Genomic DNA, 21,245 nt, shown 5'->3' with positions numbered 1-21,245 from the left:
TAGGGGCTTTCCAGTAACACATCCATTCCCCGCCACATCACCAGTTTTAAAATTTATTTTTTGTTTTCTGACATCCTCTAAAGTAAACAACTATTTCCCAAATCCTGTGGAATATTACCGGAGTATAGTTCAAATTGGAATTAAAACCATAAATCCTTGTGTAATATAGTAGTGACTTCCAATAGACGGCTGTTAATATATAGTTATCATTTTATTATTATTATTTATTCATTTATTTTTTTTTTACTGCAGAATGCATTTGTTCTATATGTCTTGGTTGCTGCAATATCATTCATTTCTTTTTTTTTAGTTTATCATTATTTTTTACATTTATTTTCTCTAATAGTTATGCAGAAAGCATGGCGTGAAAGAAGCCCTCAATCCAGAGTAAAAGCTGCATACCAAGCTCTAGAAGTATCTAATGAGTAAGTGCAAAAAAAACACTTCACTCTGATTAAATTTAAAGTAGAACTCTGCATCAGAAAGTGAAACTTTCCACAAAAATACTTAGACAACCCCTTGTAAAATGCTGTATTCCCATCTATAAATTAAGAAAATAATAAAATATACTTGCCCCCTGCATTGGCTCCATTAAAAAAAAATGTTGGTGCCAGGTTTGCTGATGCACGTGTGACATTGTTATGTCTCCCGAGTGCTGCAGCCTAGCAGTGGCTGCTGATGGGTTGCAGCATCCACACTTCCCTTTGATGAAACTACGATATTTGGGAGAGGTGTGAGCGTCAGCCCACCAGAGGTGACTGGTTGGCTACAACGCTCACGTGGCATAACAAAGTCACTGAGCGTTATCAGACAGCCGGTGAGTAGCTTTTTTATTTTGTTGTCTTGGCATCCTTTTTGCAATCTAGTTTATTAAAGAGGAACAAATTAATTCTATAGAAATTAAAGTCATATCAAATGTTTCTGGAATTTGGTGAACCCAGTTAATTTGATCAATTTGTGATTCACTTTGTGCGAATTGTCTGAAATGGCTGCTGTAATCTTATATATTGCAGAATATTGCATTATCCAGAGAAGGACCACATAAACTCTGGTATGCCCAGGCATGGTTCTCTAATTGGCTCACATAACATGGTATAGCAAAGCCATTTAGAAGGAACTTTATAGAAGCAGAAGCCTATTTTTGATGAAATTGGAAAGTGAGGGGGCATCACAACTCAGCCTAAGGCCGGGGCCACACGGGGATCTATTGTGATCCTCGCATGACACTTGGCTCGTGCTGGCAGCACAGCAGGAGCCGAGTGTCATGCGAGTGTCACAGCAACTGAGGTCCGATCATGCGATCGGACCTCAGCTGCGGGGGGCGGGCCGGCGTTGCAGAGGGGAGGGAGGGATTTATCTCCCTCTCTCCTCCGTAGCCAGCTATTGCCATTGTCGCCCTGCACTCGCGGTACACCGGTGTACTGCGAGTGCAGTGCGATTTTTCTCTCACCCTATAGACTTGAATGGGTGCAAGAGAAACAAGACTAGCATTACCAGCGCAGCATGCTGTGATTGTTTTCTCGGTCCGATTAGGGCTGAGAAAATAATTGCTCATGGGTGCTGGGACATAGAGTAATATTGGTCCAAAAGAAATCGGAGCGAGTGCTTTTCATCAGCAAGTACCCGCCCATAATCTCGTGCCCGCGCTTTCCCCTCTGCCTCGACCGTTCTGTGCAAGCGCTGGCCAGATGAATCCACGTCACCTCTTACTAAGATGGGAAAGAGGTGATGTGGGGTCATCTGGCCAGCGCTTGCGCAGAACGGTGGAGGCAGAAGGGAAAGCGCGTGGACGAGATTATGGGCGGGTACTTGCTGATGAAAATCACATCGCCGCCCATAATCTCACGCCTGCGCAACACGTTACCAGCGGTCACACTGTGCACAGTGCACAGTCCCGCTAGAGTGGCACGGCGCATGCGCGAGACTTCGGGCGCACTGGGCGGCGTCCTGAAGTATGAAATTGAGCGATGGGGGACGGCATAAAGCAGCAGGAGGCAGAATAACGGACACCAGGTAGCCCGCCCCCGTGTACGATTAACAAGATTTGCATAGGAAAAGGTACAACTTTATAAAGTATTTGTTTTGGTCTAAAAGTGGGCACAATAACAATAGGAACCTTGCTAGAATGCAGCCCAGGAGCTGCAGAGGGGGAATCTTTTATGTTTAGTGCAAAATTTCTGCTGACAGGTTCCCTTTAAGGAGAGAGTTATCTCAGGAGGTTAGAAAGAAAATTATAGACAAACATCTTAAAGTGTAAGGCTATCCAAACAGCTTGATGTTACTATTACTACAGTTGCACATCTCATTCAGAAGTTTAAAGCACTACTCCAGCATTTTTTTTATTGCACCACTAGAGTAGTGCTTTAAATGTAAGTCCCCTGCCCCCTGTGTTGTACTCACCAACTAGCGGTTTCACCTTTTATTGCCACCGCTCCAGGCGGTTTCCGGCGATTAGTGACCTGTCACCAGTTCTAGTGTTATATGGGGCACGCTGGAGATCACAACCCAGTGCATCTCTATAAGAGCCTCGTTGTGACCTGATTCTGGCCCTCATAGAGATGCATTGGGAGCTTGTGACGTAACATGACTTCTGGCCATTCAAATGTTACAGTCACAAGATGACGCCGTGGGCAGAAGCAACGTCGGTAAAAGGGGAAGACAGCGGAAGATGAGTATGTGATGGGACAGGGGGCTTAGACTTAAAGCGCCACTCCAGTGAGGAAAATTAAAACACTGCTGGAGTGGTGCTTTAACCTCTTTACATGTACAGCGCATGTCAGAAGCGGGTATATAAAGCGGACTCACAGGGTGTGTGATTGTTAACCTTTGAACTCCTGCTGCTAAACATTGATAGTGGAATTTAACACGCATCGGCACAAGGGTGTGTCATTTTGAGTGCTCATCGGCACAACCGTGACAAGATTGCAGGTGGCTGATGGGTTGCTATGGCAGCAGGGGCTGCTGAAGACCTCTGGTCATACCAGCACTCCTTTGAAACCATGCCTTTGGCCAGGCTTCAAAGGAAACTATGATTTTTACTATATATAGCAATGCTTGGTTATTGCTGTATATACACAAGTGAACAGACAATCGCAAGTTAAAGTCTCCTAAGGGGACTATTAAAAGCAGTGAAACGTAAAAAAAATGTTTCAAAAATAAAAATAACATAAAAGTTCAAATTTCCCCTCTTTCGCTTTATCAAAGATAATATGAAAATAAAAATAAATACACATACTGTATGTAGTATTGTCTCATATAAAGTCCACTGTAACAAAATATGAAAATAACTAACACTATCAGTTAATACAGTAAACAATAAAAATTCAATAACGCTGAAACAAGCTATCAAAACGTCATCACACGGCTCAATTGCCCGAAAAGATGAAAACGTTAAGGGTCCTGTAAAATGGCAACACAAAATTTGTTTTTTTACAAACCTCTGATTTTTTTTTTTTTTTCTTTTTTTTACCACTATAATAATAATAATAATAATAATAATAATAATAAAAAAATCTACATCCTTGGTATCACCATAATCGTACTGATGAGGGAATAATACTGCCAGGTCATTTTTACAACAAAATGTACACCGTAAAATAAGTCATGATTCTGCTTTTTTTTTTTTTTTTTACAATTTCTTCCAATTTGGAATTTTTCCCCTGTTTTACAATACTCTTTGTGGTAAAAACAATGGTGTCATTCAATAGAACATCTCATCTAGCAAAAAAACAAGCCCTCATATGTCTATGTGAACGGAAAAATAAAAATGTTATGGCTCTAGGAAGAAGAGGAGGAAATAAAAAAACAAAATTGAAAATTGGCTTCGTTGTGAATGTGGTTAAAGGGATTGTAAAATCAAAAAACTTTGCAATTTATCACTTATTTGAATTCCTCTCCCTTCTCAAGACCTGAGGGACTTTGTAAATTTGATTGCTTACTGCTTGTAGTCTAGTGGTGGCCCATCTACTGAGCATCAAACTTTCAAGCTCTTTCCTGTGGGGCTTGCAAGTGCTGCTCTAGTAGACCAGATCGCTGCTGGATCCAGCCAGCTTTAGTGCCCCTGCATTTCTCTTATTCTGCAGAGGCAAAGCTATATTTGCTTGCATCATAGGTGATTGAATGGCTCTGGCCAGCAGCGAAAAGATACTACTGTTCCAAACTCAATCATCAGAAGTGCACTGGGGCAGCTGGGAGGCAAGGAAACTGTGCTCCTGAATAATAAACATGAGACAATTCCTGTTGATCGCTCGCTTGACGCGAAGGTGGGAGCGAAGGACGCCAACACTGATTAGGCATGGGGTTCGAGTGACATCACAACCCAACGGAGCCCCGGCACCGTGAGCCCGGACACCGCTGAAGGGCGAGTATAGGCTTTATTCTTTTAGTTGGGGGAAGCATGAGGAATCAGAAGGATTTGTCCTAATAGTGGACAACCCCATTAAATGAAATAACTACTATGGCTATTTCTTGCTTTATCATTTAATTCTTTCAATGTTATTTCCTCATACAGTTGTGCCACAGCGTACATTTTATTGGCTGAGGAGGAAGCAACTACAATTTCCGATGCAGAGAAGTTGTTCCAACAAGCTCTGAAAGCTGCTGAATCGGCGTACAAAAAGTCTCAGCAGATGCAACACATGAGCTCACGTCATGAAGCACAATACAGTAAGTGTTAGCATTGATGCTATCATTCTATGAATTGACATGTTTGGAAAGCTTTGCCTTACTCCAACCCCTCATACACATGAGCTCCTGTTGAAGTTGCAAGTATTCTCAACATGCAGTATGGAATAGTCCACTGCTGTTTTCCCCTAACTTCTGGTGTTAGGCTGCTTTCACACTGCGTTGTGATCTCCGTTATAGTGGTAGGGAGGTGGTTATACCTTTAGAATGTTTTCATCCATCTCCAAAGGTAGATCCTCACATCCGATATTTTTATTGCATTTCCTTGAATGTCCAATGCCTGTGTATTTGAAACTAATGATAAATATTTTCTGCATATTTGCCTTTATGTACACAGAACGTGACATGAATGTGTTGGTATACGCAAAGAGAAGGCTGGCCATGTGTGCTAGAAAATTAGGGCGGATCCGAGAAGCTGTAAAAATAATGAGAGAGGTAAGTGTCACTTGTCCATCTTACTGGCCATTTTATGGATAATTGTTATAATATAATTTTTATAACGGTATAAAAAATTATTTATAAGTAATAATAGACAGAGTCTTTACACATGGATGTTCTTTTAGAAACTAGCAAGATTCAACAATTCACAATTAATAAACACATTACTGGAATCATGATGTTTGCTGATATTCTGGCCTCAGGTCAGAGTCCAATAATTTTGAGGTCCTTGCTGGCCCCAGTTATCTCTAATCTATGGTTGTCATTGTATATAAGCAGCTAACCTCTAAATTTAAGTTGGTTTTTCAAGGACATAATGCTGCAACTGATATAACCTAAAGAAGGATGGCTGCGATTGACAGCAATGAACAAGACCCAGTATCTTATGCCTTTAGGTGCCATAATTAACATGATATCTAACGGAAGTCATCCAATCTTTGTGGGGGCTGAGAGTATGTATGGCAGCCCACGTACCTGACAAGGCCACCAAGACAGTAACGCTGATGTTTTTTTAGGCTGTGCCTTGAGCATATCTTAGATTTCACTGACTGGCTAATTATCAAAAAACGGTTCAATTGAATTGAGTTTTGGAACCAGAAAACTGAGAAAGCCTCAATCATCAATATAAAATAATAAACTTTATTATATCATAAATATTAGATATTAGAAAAACACACCCAGTGATTGTGAACACACACAGGGGCATACAAGGAGATTATAGGAGCAACCTAAATGGGACCCTTATATTCTCTTTAAGAGGTCAAGCTCCTACCTATCCTACGGGGTGATGTACAAATATATATACATATAGCGCCGTGCTTTTCTCTGGGCGCCCCCGTTCAGCATCAATTTTTCCTCAATGCACCCTCAATAAAAAGTATTAGCCACTAACGGGGCAGGGAAATGGAGGAGAGGGGAGAAGACATTCTCTATGGGGTCCCTATCTCACCCTATGAAACCTCACTCCTACCTACCAACGGAGGGTATGACGCCGTAACTGTTTTGGGCGCCCCCGTTCCACGTCGGCTTGCCCTTAATGCGCCCTGACTAGAAGTGAGTTAATACTAAAAAATGGCACAACACTCGTACGTGATTCAAGATGATGGAGTTATGAACCCACAACCTGTAATTTGATAGCATAGATATCCCTTCTCAACAGGATTATAATCAATCGTCAATATGCTATTACTTAAATCCGTACGTTTGTAACCATTATGCATGGAAACACACAAAAACTTCAAACTATGCAGGTATATCAAGATGCACTTAGATAGTCATGAAGATAAGCAGATTCATCAATCGTGCATTTTTGTTTTAGGGTAATCCTACATGTTAAGAAGCAAAACAACACATCAAAATGCAACAATTTAGCACTCAAAGAGGGAATTGTTAAATTCCAACTACTTCCCTTCAGATGAATGTTTTCCTACCGCCACGCCGAGGGCACTTGATGGGTATCCACTGCACAAACCAATGCCTAAAATGCAGAACAGTCATCTTTGCCTATAGAGCTGTCCTCAAATTCATACTTCTTGGAAATAGTTTATAGTATTAGATCAACACTGAACTAATTTGTTTCCTTTTGATCCCACTTGGGCAATGTTCGTCTGGCTAGACATCTTAAGTTCAGGTCTAATAAAGGTAGCAAAAAAGTACTTCATTGCCTAGCAGCCACAGCAAAAATTGTGCCCTCCAAATTATGTACAAAGATCCTAAATTGGTAAGGCTGGTGTTGTACTTTCCAGTTTTAATGAAGGGTTGAGGTGTAGTAAGATGCGCCTTATTCATTATAATGACTTATCTCTGGCAAGCGCCTCTTCAGGAATGTTACAGGGATTGGAGTACATTCCTGACATAAGTTACGCCGTTTTAGTGGCATAAAGTTTGAAGACTTTGTGGGGCAAGCATCGTCATGCCCCGTTCAACCCATACTTCACCCACTGTGGCAGATCTGGCCAGGATTGGCATGAAATGCCAGAGTCTAAATTTTTGCTTCAAGTTATGCAAAATTTTGGCAACTTTTCAAAGTGTTCTAGGCCAGAAACTTGGTAAAAACACTTTGATGAATTTCACATGGACTGAGTTTAAATCTCTATTTGTCATGGGAAGAAAGAACTGTTTTGGTATTTGGGAAAAGCTTCACAATTACCTTATCCAACTGAAAATAAAAGCTATTTTTTCTCTAACCATGTGGAACTCGAATATAAAAGTTTGGGTTGACCCACCTATTTTCTAAATTTTTTTTCTTAAAAAATATAGAAGTTGCCTACCACGCAGAAAGCTGCCGGCTACATCAATCCTTCGCCCCTCCACTCTTTATGTCCATATTATTGTTTTCAACCATTCTAGTTGTTTTTCTTTTCAGGTAAGTATCTAACTATCCCAACTATGGTTAGATACCATGGCTTAATCTACACTGTGTGCAGAATTATTAGGCAAATGAGTATTTTGATCACATGATACTTTTTATAAATGTTGTCCTACTCCAAGCTGTATAGGCTTTAGAGCCAACTACCAATTAAGTAAATCTGGTGATATGCATCTCTGTAATGAGGAGGGGTGTGGTGTAATGACATCAACACCCTATATACGGTGTGCTTAATTATTAGGCAACTTACTTTCCTTTGGCAAAATGAGTCAGAAGAGAGATTTGACCGGCTCTGAAAAGTCCAAATTTGAGAGATGTCTTGCAGAGGGATGCTGCAGTCTTGAAATTGCCAAACTTTTGAAGCATGATCACCGAACAATCAAGCGTTTCATGGCAAATAGCCAACAGGGTCGCAAGAACCGAGTTGGGCAAAAAGGGCGCAAAATAACTGGCCATGAATTGAGGAAAATCAAGCTGAAGCTTCCAAGATGCCATTTGCCACCAGTTTGGCCATATTTCAGAGCTGGAACGTTACTGGAGTATCAAAAAGCACAAGGTGTGCCATACATGGCCAAGGTAAGGAAGGCTGAAAACCGACCACCTTTGGACAAGAAACATAAGATAAAATGTCAAGACTGGGCCAAGAAATATCTTAAGACTGATTTTTCAAAGGTTTTATGGACTGATGAAATGAGAGTGACTCTTGATGGGCCAGATGGATGGGCCAGAGGCTGGATCAGTAAAGTGCAGAGAGCTCCACTCCGACTCAGACGCTAGCAAGGTGGAGGTGGGGTACTGGTATGGGCTGGTATCATCAAAGATGAACTTGTGGGAGCTTTTCGGGTTGAGGATGGAGTGAAGCTCAACTTCCCGACCTACTGCCAGTTTCTGGAAGACAACGTCAAGCAGTGGTACAGGAAGAAGTCGGTATCGTTCAAGAAAAACATAATTTTCATGCATGATAATGCTCCATCACATGCATCCAACTACTCCACAGCGTGGCTGGCCAGTAAAGGACTAAAAGAGGAAAAAATAAAGACATGTCTCCCTTGTTCACCTGATCTGAATCCCATAGAGCAGAGGTTCCCAACTCCAGTCCTCAATGCACACCAACAGTGCATGTTTTCAGGATTTCTTTAGCATTGCATGGGTGTTGGATTCAGCACCTTTGCAGGTGATTAAATTATCACCTGTGCAATACTAAGGGAATCCTGAAAACATGCACTGTTGGTGTGCCTTGAGGACTGGAGTTGGGAACCTCTGCCATAGAGAACCCGTAGTTCCTCATAAAATGGGAGATCTACAGGGAGGGAAAACAGTACACCTCTCGGAACAGTGTCTGGGAGTCTGTGGTGGCTGCTGCACGCAATGTTAATCGTAAACAGATCAAGCAACTGACAGAATCTATGGATGGTAGGCTGTTGAGCGTCATCAAAAAGAAAGGTGGCTATATTGGTCACTAATTTTCTGGGGGGGTTTTTTTGCATGTCAGAAATGATTATTTCTAAATTTTCTGCAGTTATATTGGTTTACCTGGTGAAAATAAACAAGTGAGATGGGAATATATTTGGTTTTTATTAAGTTGCCTAATAACTCTGCACAGTAATAGTTACCTGTAAAAACAGATATCCTCCTAATATAGCCAAATCTAAATAAACCCCACTCCAACTTCAAAAAATATTAAGCTTTGATATTTGAGTCTTTTTGGTTGATTGAGAACATAGTTGTTGATCAGTAATAAAAAAAATCCTCTAAAATACAACTTGCCTAATAATTCTGCACACAGTGCAGACTTTTTAAACCTGTGATGACTTTCTAATGTGCTGCTTAATTTATCCATTCAGAGAATCAGAAAGTCATAAGTCACATGTTTTTCACGCTCTGACAGTTAAGATGTGCCGGATATAAATAAATCCATTCCATCATGCTTGGACTTATTATCTTTATTGAGACTGCTCCTCGGCATTCTGGCTTCTTGCATGTTTTGAGGACAGTGCGCTCCTAAAGATTAACAATTCCAACTGAAGTATGGCCTGAACTTTACTTCTACATGAGCTCAGGGTGATTCAAGGTGGCTGCATCCAGCCATTTTTATAGCAACACTGACAAACTGTGTGACAAGGATTCTTTCCTTGGAAACTGGTGACTTTTGTTAGACTGTATCAATGAGCACTACACAGAAGGGTTAAATAGAACATGTCAGCATGATTTGCATGTTAAAGTAAAGGAATGGCCATAATGGCTCTGTTATACCAATTAAATTGATACCTCTAGTGAAGGAATTCACTTTGTGGTTCTTCTTTAATCACTATTTGGTGTTTCCATGTAATTAGATGTATGTACACAGGGACAGGACTGTGGGTATGATCTTTTGGCTCCTGCCCTGGCCCCTCTGCCTACCTCTGATGTCTCAATTAAGTCATTGCTTTGTGAGTGACTTGCCTCCTGTTTGAACGCTCACGTGGTCGCCATCCACGCCACAGGCAATGCTTGCACAGATTGATCTTATAGTGGTCTTTAGTAAAATGCCCCTACTGGCAGTCTTTAATATGTTGGCGCCAGTAATGGCGCATGTGCAAATTCGGATCTCAGCTTAAACCCCTAAAGACGTCATTGATTTGAGATATCAATCTATGCATGCGCCGCCACCAGCGTCATTTTATTGGAATCAGTCGGGAGGTCAATCTGTGCAAATGTCACCACCAGCACCATTTTGTTGTAGATCACCGAGAGATCAATATGCGTAAGCGTCACTCATGGCAAAGACATCGCCAGCACGAGGTTTCAAACAGAAAGCAGGTCACTCACAAAACAGGGACCTGTCATACAGACACAAGAGGCAGGTGTAGGATCCGGGGCAGGAGCCAAAGATTCTACCCACAGTCCTGCCCCCTGCACCATACACAAACACATCAAATCGTGATTAAAGAGGAACCTCAAAGTGGATTCCTTCTCTAGAGGTATTACACAAAGTGCTCAAATGCTGATAAGAAGAACCACAAAGCGGATTTATTCACTAAAAGTAACAATATACGAAGTCTAACAGCACTATTGCACCAATGTCTTTGCTTTAACATGCACAATTGTGCTGACAGGTTCTCTTTAAAGGGACCCTCTCAGTTTACTAATGGTGCCCAAACTACAGGCAGCATGAATCCAAGCCTGGCCGCATGATCCAGCCCCAGAAGCATTTTCCTAGTGCCAGTCCCGGTCATTGACTGGTCTCCTCCGATGTACGCATACTGGAGAGACCTGGCTAGCTGCGCTAGACTAGTCTCCACTCTCTATGGTTCCCAACTATATTTTATGTAGGGCATTTTAGAGAAAATGATGCCTGCCTGCAATGTCGCAGCCAGTCTTTGCTTCATGCTGCTCATGGTTTGGGAGCATGACTCCATTCACAGGTACCTTTTATAAATCCCTACTTTCTTGAGAACAGAGAGGATTTTTACCAAGAAATTAAGGGTAAAGTTTCTTGTATTTTAAGCTCTCTGTAAGTTTACCCATTTTGATGATGAGATAACCTCTTACATGTATTAATAAAAGTGGGGATCATCAGTGGGGTCATGTGTTTTCTTCGATTACGACTGCACAACACCAATACAGAAATCTTCAAATGCTTTCTGCAGACAAGACATGTTGGCCACTCTGTCCTGGGCAATGTAACAGTTAAGAAATCTTGACAGTTGATTCAGCCTAAAAGTTGTGACTAAATGCATAATTCTGTCTCTGATACAGTCATATGCACCATGCATTTTTCCAAACACGAAACTACAATTAAAGTGATTAAAGAAATCCTAGATGGCTGTTTGAGCTGTGGAAAAAGATTACAGAAACTCCAATAAGTAAGCTTATTTGCAGAAGTCCCCCATCTGCCTCTGTAATGCTATAGTGCAACTGTCAGCTTAAAAGGAATATCGTACGTGGAACAATTCCTGTGTGTAACTTATTACAGGCCTGATTGATTGTCACACTGAAAAATGATATATCAAAACCAGCCATTAATAACAAGCAAAGCATGAAATAAATTTACTGGAGCTAAGCAGTTACTAATCAGACTGCAATGTAGCCTAATTAGCTTCTACTCGCACCAGAAAAACTGAATAATTGTACGGGAATGTGAAAGTAATGATATATTTGTTTTATCTAATTGATGTATTTACTTGCAGCTAATGAAAGAGTTTCCTCTGCTCAGCATGGTAAATATCCATGAAAACCTGCTGGAGGCTTTGCTGGAATTGCAGGCATATGCGGATGTTCAGGCAGTGCTTGCTAAATATGACGGTAAGCTGAACTTTGCCCAAGAGGCACAATGCCCTTGGGTTCCAATTAAACAATGTAACAAAATATACAAAATGAGGCTTAAAGATAGCAAGTGGCGTAGGGAGGTAATCATCATTTATCCGAAGACCTAAAGGAAGAATTCATGACCTTCTCACCTTGTCTTTTACTGTCTGTTGTCATTGTTCCAAACTTGCCCATAGACATCAGATCGCAACAATCAGGGGTGTAAATGAATTATGAGAATGTAGAAATGATCGACATCTGGGCGTCCACAAAGATGCTACTGATGCCAATAACGTTGAAAATCAAAAGTGTATTTAGTATGTAGAAGGAGATGGAAAGCACTCTGAGGAATTCCCACAACTGCTTCATGGTATGTGCACATGTTCAGTATTTAGCTACGTGCTCAAGTTCATTATTTGGGTACAGTCACAAGTTCAGTATTTGGCTGCGTGCACATGTTCAGTGTTTGGGTACGTGTAGACGTTCAATATTTAGTTATGTGCACGCGGTCAGTATTTGGGTACATGCGCACATTCAGTATTTCAGTACGGGCGCACAATTAATATTTGGGTACGTTCACAAGTTTAGTATTTGGGTACAGGCGCACATTCCGTATTTTGGGTACATGCAGACATTCAGTGTTTTTTGTACGTACACACATTCAGTATTTGGGTACGAGTGCACATTGAGTATTTTGGGTACGGGCACACGTTCGTTATTTTGGGTACAGGCGCATGTTCAGTACTTGGGTACATGTGCATTTTTAGTATTTGGGTACGTGTGCCTGTTCAGTGTTTGGGTACATGCGCATGTTCGGTGTTTGGGTACGGGTGCATGTTCAGTGTTTGGATTAGGGGCGCACGTTCAGTGTTTGGGTACAGGCGCACATTCAGTGTTTGGGTATGGGCGCACGTTCAGTGTTTGGGTACGGGCGCACGTTCAGTGTTTGGGTACGGGCCACGTTCAGTGTTTGGGTACGGGCGCATGTTCAGTGTTTGGGTACGGGCGCACGTTCAGTATTTGGGTACGGGTGCACGTTCAGTGTTTGGGTACAGACGCACGTTCAGTACTTGGGTACAGGCACACGTTCGGCATTTGGGTACATGTACACCTTCAGTGTTTGTAGCAGTAATTTCTGCACCAAAGACGCTGCGATTTACAGTACCAGCAAAATCATTGATATTTCTGAAATCTCATGCACACATTGAAGATAGAGGGAATGCAAAACATACTCAACATGTGCACATACCCTCTGCAGCAGAAAATTCTACCGCAAATACTTGTGTTGGCAGCAAAAAAAAACGTTTTGTATGCGTTTTTTAAGTGTTTTTCCATTAGAATGGGTGAAAATGTTATTGTAAAAAGTTGTATTATTTTGTGGTGAAAAATGTCCTGAAAAAAAAACCCAAACACTTGTGAAAAATGTGGCGAAAACTCAACATCTGACCATACCCACTGGGTGATCATAAACATTACTTTTTGGTTAGTAGAAATAAACAATTTCAAATAGTACCATTTATTGGGTAAAAGTTCAAGGGAACCTAAAATGTTAAAAATGGTTTCTGATCTGCAGGCGTTATGTTACCGAGCAAGAGCAGCTGATCAGATTGCTGTACGTTTTTATGAAATGTTTCAGTACAACTAGTATTTTATTAATTGAAATCCCTAGTGTTTGTATGCATACACTATTCACAAAAAGTTAGGCATATTTGGCATTCTGGTGAAATTTATGGAAAACGTAAAAAGTTCACGCTGCAGTGATACTTTATCATGAAAGTAGGATATTTAAATAGAAGCCTGTAATGGTGATTTCCTCATCTCAAACAAGTTATTGAAACAAAAGCCGACAACAGTTGTGGCTCTACCCCCCAAAAATGTCAATGTCTCAATATCTTGTCATATGACCTTGACCATCAATTTCAAGGGGCTGCTACATCACATGAAAGCCTTATGTATCTAATATATGTTTTCCAAATTTGTGTTTGTTGCTTATGGCAACAGTGTTCTATGCTGCTGGAAAACAAAATGGCGGAGTCTAATGCGATATTCACAGCAACTGAGAGCAGAGGAGTGATAAAATTCTTGTTCTTGGAAGGAAAGTCTGTGAAGGATATTCATGGTGATATGTGGCAGATATTGGGGGATTAATGCCCTTCATATTCCACAGTTAAGAACTGGGTTGCCAAATTTAAAACGGGCCACTTCAGCACCAATGATAAGGAACATCCTGGACGACTGAGTGTGGTGGTTGTTCCGGGGATTGTCGATGCCGTGCACAACCTCATACTGGAGAATCAACAAATTTCAGCTAAAGCAATAGCAGACATCATAGGGATTTTCCGTGAACTTGTTTGTGTCATTATCTATGAACATTTGAACATGAGGAAGCTATCTGCAAAGTGCGTCCTTTTTAAGTGTACCTTTAAAAGGGTTCCACCATTAATGCAAGGTATTACATTGACCTTTTGGACCAATTGAAGGCAGCTCTGAAGGCCTAAAGGCACAGCAAGCTATCCAAAGGAATCTTGTTCCTGCAAGACAATGCCTTTGCTCACACTCCACAAGTGACCATGGCAAAACTGGCAGAGCTGAGCTTCCATCTGGTTGACCACGCACCTTAATCACCAGATCTAGCTCCCTCTGACTATTATCTGTTTCCAAACCTGAAGAAACACCTCATGGGTACCAAATTTCACACCATTTCTGATGCTTCGGATGCCAGGTTTGAGGCACAACTGAAATCCTTTTTGCTAGGCTTACAGAACTTGGAATACCGATGTAAGAAGTGTGTTGATATCAGTGGAGAGTATGTGGAATAAATGTAAAGTTTCATCATCCTATCTCGTTTCTTTCTGGGTAAAGCCAAGGACTTAGCAGCCCCTCGTACAGCTTGATAATGGCATTTCCTGCTGTTCACAAGTCGAGTTATTGTCTGCGGAGACATGGCATCCCACTCTTGAAGAGCGTCCCTCGTGTTATTGAGGTTCTAGGGTACAGAGATACAATCCTCTACACGGCAACTCAGCTGATCCCGTAGGTTTTCTATGGGATTAAGGTCTGCAGATAGTGCAGGCGACTCCATTTGAGTTATCCCAGTCTCCATAGGCTATGTATTGTTCATGCAGAGGCACAATGACTGGCTTAATGATGTTATTCAAGTAGTAGGAGATTGTGACTGAACCATTCACAAAGTGTAGGGCAGTTCTGTATTCATTAGACAAACTGCCCACACTGCAACACCACCACCCCCAAATAACTATTTAAATACCAAATCTAATGACCCCCAAAATGTATTGGGTGATTCATGCATAAAACACCTGTTGTGAATTTTGCTATTAATGGCAACCTGTCAGGTGCAATATGCACCCAGAGCCACAAGCAGGTCTGGGTGCATATTTCTAATCCCTGCCTAACTGATCCAGCGTACAACAGCATATATAAAGAGATATTTAGAAAAAATATTTCTAAAGATCCATTATGATATGCTAATGATCGCAGGGACTAGTCGCAAGGGCGTTATTTTGCCCGACTAGTCTGCCCTCTTATGACGCCTACAGGAGCGTGCTAACATGCTATTCATTGCCCTGCGTCATTGTCGGTTACGCGCGTACCTATGTCCGTTATCACCACCTGAGATGCCAGGTTTGGGTCAGTGCACATGATCAGAAGTCACCGCACTTCTGGTCATGTGCGCTATGAAGCTGGGTGTGCTTGTCCCGGCTTCAGAGAGGTCTAGTATGCATGACCGGAAGTGCGATGACTTCTGATCGTGTGCACTGACTCTAAACTTGGCATCTGAGGCAGTGACAATAGACACAGGTACGTGTGTCACCGCCGATGATGTTGGGCATTGAATAGCATGTTAGCACGCCCCTGTGGCCGTGCTAGCATCCTAAAAAGATGGATTAGTCATTGGAAATAACAGCCTTGTGACTAGCCCCTGCACTCATTAGCATATCATAAAGAATATTTAGAAATACTTTTTCTAAAGTTCTCTTTATGTATGCTACTAGATGCTGGGACTGTTAGGCAGGAATTAGAAATATGTACCCAGAACTGCTCGTGGTTCTGGGTGCATATTGGACCTGACAGGTTCACTTTAAGCTCTTTGTAGAGAACAGCGAGTTGTGTATAAAGTAGTGAAACATTGAATAGTTGGACATGTGCATTCAAAGAGAAGGTCACATTAAGGTCGTCTGGAAAGGTTAGAGGGTATTTTAGGGTGATCCTGAAATTCCACCTGAGAGCAAAATAACTTTGTTTGTAGTATATGAGTCCAGTGATTGACAGGTTTCCCTGTATGACTGCATGCAGAGATAGCTGTCAATCACTAATAGGACTGCCTACAAGACTCATGTATATAAACTCTAGTGATTTCAATGAATGAAGAACAGTTATACGAATCTTTTCAAACAAACTTCTATATCATTCTTCTCAGCTTCTCTATACAATATTGACTAAGATCGGACTACATATACATAGCGCGATTTTCTTTAAGAAAGAATGACCATTATAGCTAACCCATCACAGACATTCACCATCTGAAATAAAGTTCACGGTGTTGGAATTTTTTTGTTTCATAGTCAGATGAAAGACTCTTCATTGAACTTGTCTTTTGTCCATGAGCAATCTCACTTTAAAGATTGTCTATTCATTAATGTGTGCCGTTAAACCTGTGTGGCCAAGTTGAACAATCGTTCATCAAAGATTGTTTGTCGTTTTTTTTTAACGTCTGTTATCTAAAGTGCATGGCCGCTTTTAGACAATAAAATACACCCATCATAGTAGGGCAAATACCAATTGCGTCTTTTTTTTTTCCTTCGATGTTTCTCTTTATGCTGTTGTGATACAATTGTGAACATAACAGTAAAGTAAAATTTTCCCATCATAAAGCTTTTTTTTTTATAAATGGTTACTATTTCCCCTTTGAATTTAATGAATCCATTAAAGTGAGCACAAAATGACTGTTCAAACCAAGCATAGATGCTCCATGCACCCTTGGCGAGGCAAAACAGTTTAATGCTCCATTCAATCTACTTGTTTTGCATCCGTCTCTGCCCTTCTCTAGATCCTGTAATATCAAGACTATCAATTAAGAAAGAGGAGGTGGAGATATATGCAAATGCATGTGAGAAGGTGCTCTAAACGGTTTGGCCAAGGGTGCATCGAGCGGCTGTGCTTGGTTTGCACTGTCATTTTGTGCTGGCCTTAATTCTTGTAATTGGCAATTAGTAATTCGTTCAAGAGTTTTGCAAATCTCTTAGGCTTGTTTTTATGGTAACATCGGATCAATATATGGTTACGCTTGCGTAGTACCTTAATACAGCCTGTGGATGTCACTAGTGCAATGGGGTCTATATGCATAACGCATAAAACACTTGTAGGCCATAGAACATCATTATATAAAGTTGCTTTAGTGTTAAACAGCCTTGATTCCTTTATATAGCCATGTGAAATCGTCACATTGCATCATGATTGTAATTGGTAGTAACCATACCAGTCATTGTATACCCCTACTTAAATCAAATTCTCACAATGGTGGATTAGTTGTGGATTTTCAGTGCTGTTTTCTGTACCTGAAACCTTTAACATTTGAGCACTACAACACAAGTATACCAAATTTTTTAGAAAAACCCTATTCACACAATGCAGAGGTTTTGCGCATGGGTCCGAGGTCATTTTGGGGAAATGTCCATTTACAATGTGCCGCATTTGGTGCAGATTTTGCTACAGCTTTTGTCAAGGCTTTACCCTGTTGTGTTGTAAAGAGAAAAAAAAAGACTAGTGCTTAGAAACTTATTACATCTCCCACTGGAAAAAGGATGTGATGGGTAACATTATGGGATGCACAGGGTGAAAAAAAAACTAAAATAGACAATGGGTAGCTGCTTTCCCATCTGTCTCCTTACTCCATTTTCACCTGTTTATGATTTTCTTATGAAGGAGGATTGGACAGGACATAAAGCACAAGGGTAACCCATACCAAACCTGTTCCTCCAAAAATAATTAATGCGTCTTAATTTTCTATCAAGGATAGAAAATGGTGATGGTCGCTCGCTGTGAAATGAACTTCACACATTACGAGAGATTAGCAGACTGTGTTCTGGATTAGCTGAGCTGGAGAAGTCCGAGGTTGGGAAGGGGATGACTGAGAGGTTCCACTGCTGTGGGGAATTTGATGAAATCTCTATGTCAAAGCCAATATACATGGTTATATTTAGTAACAGTCAGTCCAGGCAGTCACAATCTTATCCTGACAATACATGAAAGACCACCTGAAATCTTGGACCACCTCCTCTCTCTGGAAAATAGGTTGTTCAAGCCAAAGGAGAGTCCACAGGCCTAAAATGGTCATCATCATTCTTTTGCTGCTACATTTTCAGTACTGCTACATATGATCAGTTCTGGAAATTATTGCCACCATCCATAGCGAACCCCTCAGATGGTTACTCAACTCTTGTTCTGCTCAACTGTCATTAAAGGGAACCAGTCACCAGGATTTTCCTATATAACCTAAAGCCAGTGCTATATTGGCACTATCAGGCTGATTCTATACATGCCAGCAGTGGTCAGCTCGGATGTATAGGTTATGAAATCCAAGAAAGTAAAGTTTTATAAAATCATTAGCTTCTTTAGTGACAGCACCTGAGGATCAGACAGATAATAGTGGGGGGGGGGAGGGGGGTGTATTCATCGTTATCCCCTCCCCCTATTAGAATTAGCATAAGTATTATACAATCGATTTAATTTTTGACACTTGCAGGACCTATGCTGAGGTCAAGCCTGTGTAACCAGAAGGGGCGGGGCCTCAGCCAACAAAGCTGATACCAGAAAGCAACATTTTTCTGTTGGTTGAGGCCCTGCCCCTTCTGGTCACATGGGTATGACCTCAGCACAGGTTCGGCAAATTAAAAATTAAATCGAGGGGGAGGAGATGACTATGAATACCTCCCCAGCTATCTGATCCTCAGCTGCTGTCACTCAAGAAATTGGGGAGTTTATAAACTTTACTTTCTTGGATTTCAAAACCTAAACATCCGAGCTGACCACTACAGGTATGTAGAAAATCAGCCTGATAGTGCCAGTATAGCACTGACTTTAGTTTATATGCAAAAATCCTGGTAATTGGTTCCTTTAAATGTATTAGCACATGCTGAAAGTGACAATGGCACTCATCATTAAATTCTTCAGCCTTTATCAATTCTTAAAGAACACTGAAGAATTTAATGATATATCACTGCCGCTTTCATTAGCTAGAGTGTACACTAGCTTGGGTAATTAATGGGTTTAATCTAACATACCTGGGGTCTAGAGCAGTGATGTGGTAAATGTCTTTATTCATTGGAGCCTATGGACAGAGAAATAGTTCATGTCTGTTTATCAAGTGTTCCAGAGCACTGAAGGGGAAATGCCTATCCCCATGGTCTAGGAGAATGAAGGAGCTAATGTCTATATCCTTTGGGGATCAATGCACAAAAACGGTTAATGTTGCAGAAATTTTGTGCAGTGGGTATTCTTCCCACCTCTAGGCTCCAAGGTTTTTTTTATGTAGCAGGGAGGTATGTGACTGATTATCTCATCGAGATTGCTCTTGCAGCTGCTTACAAAAACTGCTTCCCAAGTCTCTCTTCTTCTCATAGACAACTCTTTATGCCACTATCTTCCTCACACATTTCTCTCCTTTCCTTCTTTTTTTCTCATACTGCTTTCCTTGCCCTTTTTCCTTACCGACCGCTTTCATGCCCCTCTCCCTCACCTCCTGCTCTTTATGCCCCTCTCTCTCACCTCCTGCTCTTTGTACCCCTCTCCCTCACCTCTTCTCTTTGTGCCCCTCTCCCTCACAGACTGCTCTTTGTGCCCCTCTCCCTCACACACTGCTCTTTGTGCCCGTCTCCCTCACAGACTGCTCTTTGTACCCCTCTCCTTCACCTCCTACTCTTTGTGCCCCTCTCCCTCACAGACTGCTCTTTGTGCCCCTCTCTCTCACCTCCTGCTCTTTGTACCCCTCTCCCTCACCTCTTCTCTTTGTGCCCCTCTCCCTCACAGACTGCTCTTTGTGCCCCTCTCCCTCACAGACTGCTCTTTGTGCCCGTCTCCTTCACTGACTTCTGTTTGTGCCCCTCTCCCTCACCTCCTACTCTTTGTGACCCTCTCCCTCACAGACTGCTCTTTGTGCCCCTCTCCCTCACAGACTGCTCTTTGTGCCCCTTTCCCTCACCTCCTTCTCTTTGTACCCCTCTCCCTCACCTCCTTCTCTTTGTGCCCCTCTCCCTCACCTCCTACTCTTTGTGCCCCTCTCCCTCACAGACTGCTCTTTGTGCCCCTCTCCCTCACCTCCTGCTCTTTGTGACCCTCTCCCTCACAGACTGCTCTTTGTGACCCTCTCTTTCACTGACTGCTCTTTGTGCCCCTCTCCCTCACCTCCTGCTCTTTGTGACCCTCTCCCTCACAGACTGCTCTTTTTGACCCTCTCCCACACATCCTGCTCTTTGTGGCCCTCTCCCTCACCTCCTGCTCTTTGTGACCCTCTCCCTCACCTTCTACTCTTTGTGCCCCTCTCCCTCACAGACTGCTCTTTGTGCCCCTCTCCCTCACAGACTTCTGTTAGTGCCCCTGTTTCTTTCAGAATGGTCTCTTTGCCCTTATTTCTCTCACTGCTCTTGCTCCTCTCCTTCACAGACTTTTGTCTTTGTCCCTTGTTCTTTTAGGCTGCATTTTGTGCTCCTATTTCGTTCAGTCTCCTCTCTGTGACCCTCTTTCTCTCAGTGACTCCTGTGTGTGTCTTTTTTTCACAGACTATTTGTGGCCTTCTGTCTCTCAGACTGCTCTCCGTGACACTTTCTCTCACAGACTGCGGTCCATGTCCCACTTTCTCTCACAAATTGCTCTTGTGCCTCTTTCTCTGACCGCTCTCTCTTTTTTTCGCTGATTGTTCTGTGTCTTTCTCTTGATGACCGCTCTGTGTGTATCTTTTTCTCGCTGGCTGCTCTGTGTCTTTCTTTCTCTCGATGACCGCTCTCCATTACTCTCTTTGACTGCTCTGTGTCTCTTTTTGTCTCTCGCTGACGATTGTCTCTCTCTCTCGCTGACTGCTTTGTGTGTCTCTTTTTCTCAGTGACCTATCTCTGTGTCTCTTACCTTACCTGGTGACCGCTCTCGGTGTCTTTCTTTCTCTTGATGACCGCTCTCTGTCTGTCTTTCTCTCGCTAACTGTTCTATGTCTCTGTTTCTCTGTGTCTTTCTCTCGCTGACCGCTCTCTGTCTCTTACTTTCTATCATTAACCACTCTCTGTGTCTCTTGGTGACCACTTCTCATGTCCTTCTCTGTTGCACAGACAGTTTTTCAAATCTCCCCTTACACAAGCTGTTATCCATGCACCCATCTCTCTCACTGCCCCGCTATGTTTACCCTCTGTAAGGCTGGTTTCAGCTGTCCATGTTTCAGGTACGTGTGACATGCGTTTTTAAC

The 21,245-nt window shown here is 42.0% G+C and overlaps 1 protein-coding gene across 1 annotated transcript in view; it reads left to right on the top strand.

Annotated features, from left to right (window-relative positions):
• ST7L (suppression of tumorigenicity 7 like) overlaps nt 1–21,245 on the top strand; it is a 235,095-nt gene that overhangs the window by 93,479 nt on the left and 120,371 nt on the right. The window contains exons 6-9 of the mRNA XM_075333615.1: nt 347–425; nt 4,511–4,665; nt 5,021–5,118; nt 11,659–11,773. Coding sequence (XP_075189730.1) covers nt 347–425; nt 4,511–4,665; nt 5,021–5,118; nt 11,659–11,773 — 447 coding nt within the window. The remainder of the gene's footprint in view (nt 1–346; nt 426–4,510; nt 4,666–5,020; nt 5,119–11,658; nt 11,774–21,245) is intronic.

Source organism: Anomaloglossus baeobatrachus, chromosome 2 (assembly GCF_048569485.1).
Source record: "Anomaloglossus baeobatrachus isolate aAnoBae1 chromosome 2, aAnoBae1.hap1, whole genome shotgun sequence".
Lineage (NCBI taxonomy): Eukaryota > Metazoa > Chordata > Amphibia > Anura > Aromobatidae > Anomaloglossus > Anomaloglossus baeobatrachus.
This window is presented reverse-complemented; position numbering and strand designations above follow the sequence as displayed.